General features: G+C 38.8%; 1 protein-coding gene across 1 annotated transcript in view; it reads left to right on the top strand.

The window, feature by feature from the left end:
- Positions 1–7,603, top strand: part of hsf4 (heat shock transcription factor 4) — a 26,290-nt gene extending 18,687 nt beyond the window's left edge. The window contains exons 8-13 of the mRNA XM_015059191.1: positions 895–1,013; positions 2,010–2,240; positions 2,322–2,439; positions 3,104–3,169; positions 5,589–5,683; positions 6,599–7,603. Of these exons, the coding sequence (XP_014914677.1) occupies positions 895–1,013; positions 2,010–2,240; positions 2,322–2,439; positions 3,104–3,169; positions 5,589–5,648 (594 nt within the window). The 3' untranslated portion in view covers positions 5,649–5,683; positions 6,599–7,603. The remainder of the gene's footprint in view (positions 1–894; positions 1,014–2,009; positions 2,241–2,321; positions 2,440–3,103; positions 3,170–5,588; positions 5,684–6,598) is intronic.
- The last annotated feature ends 2,355 nt before the right edge of the window (positions 7,604–9,958 follow it).

Raw genomic sequence — 9,958 nt, 5'->3', positions numbered from 1 at the left:
ATCTTACCACAATGAAGATTTGATAAAAAGTGCTTATATTCCAATGTTTTTCCAAAAAAAATGCTGGCCATGTGACTTGTTTTTATTATTTGTTTGTTTACCTTTAAACATTTATTGTAATTTTTAAACTGAGCAGTAATTTTACATCCATGGAAACTCAAATGTAATATTTAAAACTTCAATACATAAAATCAGTTATTTGATAATATGAGGTGTTTAATTTATTTTTAACATTGTATTTTATACATTTATGCTGGGGCTGCCCAAGCCTAGTTTTCCAGAGCTACCATCTGCAGCTTTAGATGCATTCCTTCTCTAACACACCTGGACCATTGACTCATTATAAGTCTCTACAGAACTGAATGAGGGAAGTCAACCTTTTGTCTGGGGTGTTTTAGCAGGGATGCACTCCTGATTTGTACCGTCAATGTGGCCCGTTGAGGGGGGCCAATATGCTGAAGTGGCCCTCGGTGAAATTGAGTTTGACACCCCTGTTCTAGAATTTTCTAGAAATACAGAGATGTCAGAGTTCGAAAAGTCAGAATTGTATTCTTCTTTTTTCTGTCAACAAAGACCTAATATGTTGTCATAAAATTTTAATCAAAATGTCTTAAATTGTGACAGTTGATCTTCCAAATGCACAGAAAAAAAAGACAACTCTTTTGAGCAGTTTGCTAACTGAACACTAGAGGGAAGCAGAGTGCAATGGCCACCTATTAAGGTGTGGTGTTTCTGACTGCACATAGTTATTAAATATGATTCTTTTAAAGGAGGGGCAGAAAAAGAGGCAGCAACATTAAAACTGGGTCTGAGAGCTCAGCTTTGGAAAAAAAAAGTTTCAGTTTTATAAAACAAAATGCCACTTTGCTTTTTGTTGTTTTTGTCTCTTCTCAGCCATCCAGCGATACTGCATCTTGTTCGACGGACGGACTGACCGGAGGGCCGATCATTTCAGATGTTACTGACATGACTCAGGCCAGCATGGCCATTCAGATGCAGTCTGCTGACAACAGGTGAGTCAGAAAAGTAAACACTGATTTACCAGAACATCTGTAATCTCTCAGACAACTTCAGGGTCTCAAAAGGTTAAAGGTTAATTTTCAGCTGCTGCAGCTTGCTTTCACATAACAATGAGTCAAACCAACCAAACCCTTTTAAACACCTGTTCCCCTCCTCGCCTGTGGGGGCGCTGCACTAAGAACCACTGAAGGAAGCGACACAAAAACCTCAGAAGAAGACACTGAGCGCAGCTTTCTTCTTCACAAAATGTAAATAAAAATGGAGTAGTGTCAGATTTTAACGGTTGTGAGGCTGTAGGACCCCAGTTCGCTTTTTGGATCTGCATCATAGTTTGATGACACGTTCACATCTCCCCAAACAAATCAGACTTTCCACACAAACAAACTGGAGTTCAATTAAAGCCGACTAAACTGGGCTGGTGTTCATTTGTGTAGAAAGTCTGGTTTGCTTTGGGAGGTAGGAATGCTAATCAAACTCTGATACGGACCAAAAACACAAACTCTGGTTCGTCTACAAACCTCGATTTCTGTTCAATCAAAGTGAACTCTGGTGTGGTTTGAATACATATCTGGATGCAAGCGGACCATAGAGTATACCGAAGGAAGGAAGCAGACTAAAACGTAGGGCATTCTGGGTAAATGCAACCAAAACAAAGGCGCTAGACTAGCAGTAGCAGGAGAAATCAAAATCTGACGCTACTTCATTTTTGTTTACATTTTGTGAAGAAGGAAGTTGTGGTCATGTCTTCTTCAGAAGTTTTTGTGTCATTTCCTTCAGCGTTTCTTGGTGCAGCGCCACCACAGGTGAGGAGGGGAACAGGCTGCTCCCAGTGTTTGGTTCATTTAACAATGTGTAGTGTGAAAGTGAACCACAGATGCTGAAAATGTAACAAATGTTGTGATTTTGATCCCCAGTTTAACCGAGTCTACCGGTCTATCAGGTGTGAAAACAGCCTTAGTGTTGGAAACTGTCTCTGCTTCCACGCTCAGGGAGAAAAGCATGATGCTCATCAAAGAGGAGCCTGTGAGCCCAGGAGTCCGCGGTGGAGGGAAGGGAGGCGGCGCTGATGGAGGAGAGGCGGCGGCCATGGCGTCCACCTGTCAGGTCTGCTCCTCTGAGCCTCCAGTCCTCCCGGTTGCCATGGTGCAATCTGTCCTGGAGGGGAGGGGCTCCGTAGCCTCCATGGTGGAGAGGAGGAACCGGAGACCCGCCCTGGACCGGTACGTTATCCCGGCCGGACTTCCTCACAGAAACCCATGTGTGTGTTGAATATTGGTGTGTGTGTGTGTGTGTTTGTGCAGAGCTGAGCTTCCAGAGTCTGTGGAGAACGTAGACATGAGTCTGGAGGAGCTGCAGCAGCTGCTGCTCAGGAGCCACCAGCAGAGCGCCATGGAAGCTGGAGCCGGCGGCGTAATGGATGTAAGGATGCAGTTATTAATAAAAATGTTTTATTAAATTAAGATCAGCTCCAATCAACGAGTGCAAATTCCTGTGGGTCCAAAACAATCCCATCTCATTGTCCTTCCAGCACCATGTATGACGGCTGCTTGTCTTTAAATTTCTCCAAACTCGGATCTTTTCAGAAATCATTGTTTTTCTTCACACTTCCAAACCAGCTATGTTTGTTTGATCTTTTTTACTTGTCTTGTCACAAACTTTAACATTTAACATGTTAATATTTAAGATGGAAAATTCAGCGTTAGCTTTGAGTGAAGCTGCTTAGATGATGAAAATATTTATCTCTGTAGAATAACTAATGTTGGGGAACGATGAGCAGTAAAAGCTGCTATTTACAGCTAATATGTTCACTGCATTGTGTGTGCTGCAGTATAAACTGTGAAAACCATTAATACAGACATTTTCACATTTATTGTAATCAATTAATGAATGAATGTAATTAAATATTGATTGGTATTCAACTTCTCAGTTATGAAAGCGTTCTCTTTTTGTCTTTGACAATTAAACCATGAACTAAAAGTCAGTGAACTGGTTGCCATGGTTTCAGTTAAGATGCATCTGCTTGTTATTTTTATTTATTGAAGATGTGAATCATTCATTTTTTCTTCTTCATGTGTTTCTGCAGCCTTTCAGTTTAAGCCTTCCTCTGACTGAGTGGAACTTCACAGAGATGGAATCCAACCTGAAATCTGTGAGTTCAAACCATCATTGGTGCTGTGGACAAAACGCAAAACAAAGCAAACTAAATAACCGAGTTTTAAGTAGTTAACAGAGAACCAGAACACGAGAAAGATGAAAATGGAATAATGGTATTTTGTGTCTTGAACAAACCTTCTTTAACAATAAAAAGTGATATAAAGAATAAATAAGAAACGTTTTCCAGATGTATGAGGTGTAGAAATGAGAAATAAAATCACGTATAAATTTTGGCTTTCGATGCCAATATCTTTGTGTTAAAGTGAATTTTATTCTTCATTTCACATGAAATAATACTTCTGATTAGAACAACAGATTCTAAAATGCAGTTGCAAATCGCTATTGATCTAAAAACGAGATTTTTGAAGAAAATGTTTTCACAGGAACATGCCGATTGTGATTTGAATCATGTGTTCTGGTTAATGAAGGTCTTTAATGAAATCTCTGAAATATGGAGAGGATCTTGAGTTTACAAATACGCCTGTCGCAGTAAACAATAAATCAATTAACCACATGATAAGTTAAAACAAGCTCGATAATTCCCATTTGCGTGATTAACCTTTTTTTCTATTTTCTCTTTTTTACCAAAAGCTGGAAGACAAAATTGGTCAGTCTGGTTGTTTGGTCTCAACTGGCCTTTTTCTAGAAGGACAGTTTTATTTTATGATTCATTTTATTTGTTGTTTCTGTTGTTTGGTTTATTCATTTTGGATTTCAGTGTAAAATGTTCATTAGAATTTAATGATTATTGAGTTTTTTAGAATGAGTTCTTGAATAATTATGCCTTTAGCATTATATTACTTGAAAATGGTCTCAAAACAGCAACATTATCCTTTATTTCAATAACTTCTGGGACAAGTTATCGTCCAGCAAAATTAGTTATCTTGACAGAACTTTGTGCAAACAGATTTGAAGGAAAATCAATGACTTTTCAAAAAGTAATAGCAGTAGGTACTGACTGTTTTCTTAAGGCAGTCAGGGAAGCTGGAGGAATTTATGAGTGGAACGCCACACCTAGCTCTGATCCCACAAATTCATCAATACTGTGATGGATGGAGAGAGGAAGTTAAATCATTAAACTCAATAACTTCTGTAATAAACAGTAAAGTGTCTCGTAAGGTTTTGTAATAGTGAAGGCCTCAGTGAGGAAGATGATGGGATTGGACAGTATGATCCTGCATCCAGCGCTCTAAATCAGGAGGTCATTTAGGGGCTCGGTTCATTTCCAGCTTCAGAGACACAAACACTAAAAGCCAGAGCTCACTGAGTAATCAATAACTTCTCTGAGGTCCAATTCTTCTCACCAGGCAGGAGAGCACAGACAGGATGCTGCAGCTCTGAGGTCAGGCAGGCTTTCACTGCACTGAGGAAGGAGTTTCACAGCTAACATCCAGTAAACAAACTGCTTATAGATGCTGCAATGCAAAAACACAAAATGATGGTGCACTTGAAATAAGACAAACCTAACTTAAAAAGAAACTTTTCAGCAAGATATAGGAGCTTGTTTTGGTCAATAATTCCTTAATATTGATTTAAAAAATGATAGTTCCACTGGCAAATATTTGCACTTGTAACATAAAATATCTTGTTACAAGTGAAAAAATCTGCCACTTTTTAATCAATATTAAGAAATTATTGAGCTGATAGTGGTGTGTTTAGACGGTTCATAAAACCAGCGGTGGGACAGAGAGCTGTGCCATGTTTTTCTGCCTCATTATTTCCAACAGCCCTTAATCAGCCCTTAATCCTCAAACATCAACAGCTCTTGGAAACCTTTGAAAGTCGTCATCAGCCGTCTTCCTGAGCCATTTTGCTCCTGTAAAAAGCTGATTTTTCTGACTCTGAGCTGAAAGAGAGCTGATTCATTCTTCATCTCTGTTTGGTTTTGTTTGTGGAGATGAAAGTTATCAAATGGCTCCCAGTAATTAGAGAGCACTGAACGTTTCCCCACTTACAGCCAGGCTGCCTGCTCCATGTTTGAGTAAATTACCTTGCATCGTGTTATTTATGTTGCTCCATTTTCAGGAGGGTGAATGCAAACAGCATGGGCATAGGAAGGTTGGTTGTATCGCTGAATAACTGCTTTACAGGATGGAGCAGCCAGTGAAGATGAAAGACACTGCAAGGCTTTAACACACACAAACAGGAATGTGTGTCATCTTTAACGCATCTCAGCAAAAGAAAGGGGAATAAAAAATCAAATACAACTTGAGGCAAAGCATCAATTCAGTCATTTCAAAGTGAAATTCACCACAATTTGTCTCAGGACTGAAACGAAAGCTTCATCAGGGACATTTTAGCAAAAGCAAAAAAATAAAACATTTCTAACACTTAATCACTTATAATTAAATAAAATAAAAATGTCAGATTGTGTCATGTAGAAAGTCTTTGACTGCATGCATGTTTTTCCTCAGTACATGTTCCAGAACCAGGAAGCCGAGGCTTTTCCTGCAGCTTCCTGTGAGGATCAGTGAGTCTGAGCCGCAGGCTGCTGCATTTTATCTGAACGGTAAGAATTTATGACACAATAGTTAACAAATGCAAAAATACTCTGTTTCACATGTTGTCACACCACAGCTGCAAACATCAATACATGTCATTTTAGATTTATATGAAAGATCAACACAAAATGGTTTATGCATTTTTAAAAGTTTTTTTTTTATAAACTGATGTCCCTAAATAAAATCCAGTGAAATTAAATCAAAAGTCCTCTAATTATTAAATAGTGTCCTGCTGTGTGTAATTTAATGCAGCTGTGGCCTCAGAAGTTTGTTGAGAACATTAGAGAACAAACAGCATCATAAAAACCAAAGAAAAGACAGAAAACATGGGAAGAATGTGGTTTGGCCAGACTGGACCATGGGACAGAGATGATCAAAGATGAACGTAGGAAAATACTAGAAAAAAATAAAAATACTTTCTGAGATTTTTCTGTATTGCTGCAATTCACTTCACTTATCACTTTGTAACAGGTGAGTTTTCTTTCAGCCATCAGATCAACTTAAATTACAAACAGTAAGCTACACACAGTTCAAACTTTATAGCCAGGAGAAAAGCTCCTGTAAATGTACTAACATTGTTTTATGTCATTATGTCATCTGCATTAAAGTGAGCATTGAGAATGCTGATGTGAAGAGTGTTATAAATAAAATAAAGGCTGGTGGTCCCAGGATTGAGCCCTGAGGAACACCCTAGAATTAAACCTTTCACCTGCATGCTTTGAGATCTGCCAGAATTTATCAGGAAATTATAATCCACGTATAATTTTATCCTTAAATATATATGTTTTAATCTTTGCTAAGGAATAATTGTGTTCTTAGGACCTGGATTGCTATAACGTCTGTGGTTTAGCCTCAGCCAGAGGCTAACTCGTCCCATCCTCAGGTGGATTCCTCCTGACATCTCGGCTCGTTTCTCTCCTCAGGCCACACAACCTGCTGTTCCACTCATTATTCCACTCCACAGGAGTTTGAACTCACGGCCCTGCCAGGCTGTTTCCACGCTGCTCTACTTCCAATCTGTCCACAGAAGGGCATCTGCAAGGAAAGGGACAATGGGACAATTTCCTAACTACTTCCTGGTTAGCTGGCTGCCATGGATTTGATGTCTACATCTGCAGTTAAGGAAACAAAATAATGTTGACTCATTTACAGCCAGAAGGACGCATTCTTGGCTTCTGCACTTTAGTCTTTGTGTGAGTTCTGGGTTGTAGATGTGATTTTTTTCTTTCTATAAACTATAAAAATGTTTTCTATTATCTAACATGAGAATCATGGGGGTTAATGTAGAATATTTCACAGGCAAGTTTTCTTAATCTGCTTAGAGGCTCCTCAACTCTTCCTCCTAAAGAAGTGTTCACTGTAAAAACACAAAATCTTACGAAATAGTTTTGGTCTAAATTATAGTGCAAATATCTTAGTACACTTGAAGTAAGACCAAACGAGCTGACAAGTAACTGACACAAACAGCTCCCAATGCAGATAAAGCCCCAATGTGTTTGTCCATCCGCATCCTCCCAACACTCGAACCAGAACCCAGACAACCAGATGATGATGATGATGATGATGATGATGGATGGACTGAAGTGCGTCACACCGGGGAGTTTAACCTACCCATTCCATATGTCCTTGCAATTATTTAACATGTAGCCAGAAAGTTATATATTTTTGTTTTTACTTGTGAAACTATGAAAAAGCATAACCAGTTCTGCATTTTGCACAATTTGCATCCCAACATGGGGAGAACATTGAGATCAGGCCATTAAATTCCTGTTTTTAGAAGGCAAACAGTCGGACCTCAATGAGAGTCGCTGCAGGAAATGGAAACTATTTGAGTTGCAATGTTCATCAATGGGGCAGTATTATGTAAAATTGACTTTTTTTAACTTTACATCATATTCCTGATGTTATTCCCTCTTCAAAAACATACCTGGAGTGTTGCCTTAAGTCTTTCATGAATGTTTAAGAAATCCTTGAATCTCCATGGCAACCATTCAGCTGTGCAAAACACGTGGTGGATGTAGCTCCGCCTTCAAGGACGAAGCTCCTCCTCAGGGCTGCAGATTCCAAGCTCCCACCTCACAGACCAGCCCTCCCTCGCTCAGATCCTTCAGACTAGCCAGCAGCAATTAGCACACACCTGGTCAGCTCAGTATATGAGCTACGTCTCAGTGAAACGCTGGTGAAAATGTTGCTGAAGGGTTGATGGAGGAGCCATGTTGTGATGACTTCCCGAAGGTGGAGTTTCAGAAAAAGCAGAAGCTTCTTAAAGGGACAAAGGCCTAATTTCAAGGTGTTAAATTGCAAAATCAAATCTCCTTAAGTCATATTTGGCATATACAGGGTTTTTTTATTGGTTTTTTTAATAACAGCTGACATTAACAATTACTTGATTGTGCTATAAAATGGCACTAGACGTCCCTTTAAAACACAGATGGAGCATAACCAGATAAATCCAGGTGTTTTTCCACTGAGGGATCATCCAGTACATGATTTAAAAATGTTGGAGTTTATATTGCTGAATGGGATTGTATCTTAGAATTTAATCTGTAACAAAACTTTGCATACCTGCTTGAAAATGGTATAAGATTGAGAACATTTTCCAAAGGTTTTTTTTTTCCCTTTTTTGTGTAATTTTAGTTTGTGCTCAGCATTGGTTGCAGGCAACAATTATGTGTGATAATGTGATTAGGAGAAAGTGGCTGCAGATAAGATGAATTGTGCAATATTGTACAGAACAGTGAGAATACTGCAATGCACAGATGACCATTGGAATGTAGGACATGAACATGTAGATGCGAGTTGTAGACTTGAGCAGACTACACTGAGATGCACTGCTGAAGGAGAGAGTTAGCCTGTGAGTCTAAAAGCTGAGCTGGACAGAAGCTTTGAACAGTTGTTACGTTTCGGTGGAGTGACATCACATCCATAACCGTCTAACCCAAAACCATTCAGACCATAATATCGGCAGGTTTTGCCCTGAGTGTGACTGAACAGCCTGCTGCAAGCAAGGAGTCAAATAAGGCACATATTAGCTTTAGCTTTAGCTTTTAACTTTGTGTTGCTGTTCTTCCTCAAGTTTCTTTTGTTGCAAAAAAATCTTTGTTGAATCTTTGACTTAATGCAACATGTTTTTGTAATTACAGCTGCAGCTTGAGGGCAATATAAGGTAAAATAAACTCAGAAGAAGCCTACAGAGATAAAAACTGAGCCAGGATTCGGCTAATTTACCTAAACATTTTACTGAACTCGCTAATAAAAATCTAAATGTGACAAGGAAACTTTGCTTGTGGTTGAGCCTCCTTCTCTGTGGATGCTTTGGAGTAAATGAAAGAAAAAGTGACCTGTGGTGTAAAATAAGTGAAATCGCACTAAAAAAAATGATATCCTTAGAGTTAGCAGGTGTTTTTGTTCCTCATCATATGAGTGTAAATGGATTTTTCAAGGGGTGATGAATTGTACATTCAGTTGCTGTTGTTCCTAATTTATTCTGTTTTAAATCTGAATCATTTGCACTGGCAGAGAATGGATGTGTGTTCAAATGGCATTTCTGCTTGTCGGGACTGCAGACAGATAAGGACGTATTTTTGTTCGGTGACTGAAAAGACATCTGCTGTTAACAAAGCCTGGCACCCCAAAAGCACCTCTGCACTGTGAACGCTCCATGAATAAATCTACATACAAATTCACAGCACTTGCTGCGTTAGCAGAAGATAATAGAAAGCTAACGCACACTGTCAGTGGAAGACGAGGATGATCTCAGTGCTTAGATGCTTTTGAAACTGGGCCACAACTTGCTTAAAATATGAAACATTTAAAGGGATTTTTTTTCTTCTTTTTGCAAAGACTAAAGTGTATTGTTACAAATACTGAACATATATTCCACCTGCATATGAACAATGGTCAACTTCAATAAAAGCTATAAAAAGCAATCTGCTTAATCACTTGTTTTTAATAGTACTTGAATTGTTTGTGAGAACAAATTTGGCAATTTAACACAAAAGATTCAAAATGTAACCCAGCGTTTGATTTATTCGTTCCTGTAACATTGATCTGTGAGGTAAACCCCAAACTGTGTCATTGCATTTTACATAGATTGTTTTTTGTTGTTGTTGTTTTTGCAGAAAATGTAGAATAGTGATGGGATAGTTTGAGTGGCCAAGAGCAGATGTATGGAAGCCAAAATGTATAAATTCATATTTATAGATTTATGATCCATCATCGGAGCTCTCGGGTTTCTCTGCTGCTCTTTTTCGCTGTGTTTAAGCTGCACTCCTCTCCAGTTA

The sequence above is a fragment of the Poecilia latipinna genome, unplaced genomic scaffold (genome assembly GCF_001443285.1).
Source record: "Poecilia latipinna isolate Pla-1442-1.1 unplaced genomic scaffold, P_latipinna-1.0 Scaffold1611, whole genome shotgun sequence".
NCBI lineage: Eukaryota > Metazoa > Chordata > Actinopteri > Cyprinodontiformes > Poeciliidae > Poecilia > Poecilia latipinna.
Note: the sequence above shows the minus strand (reverse complement) of the source record. Positions and strands in the feature narration are given on the sequence as shown.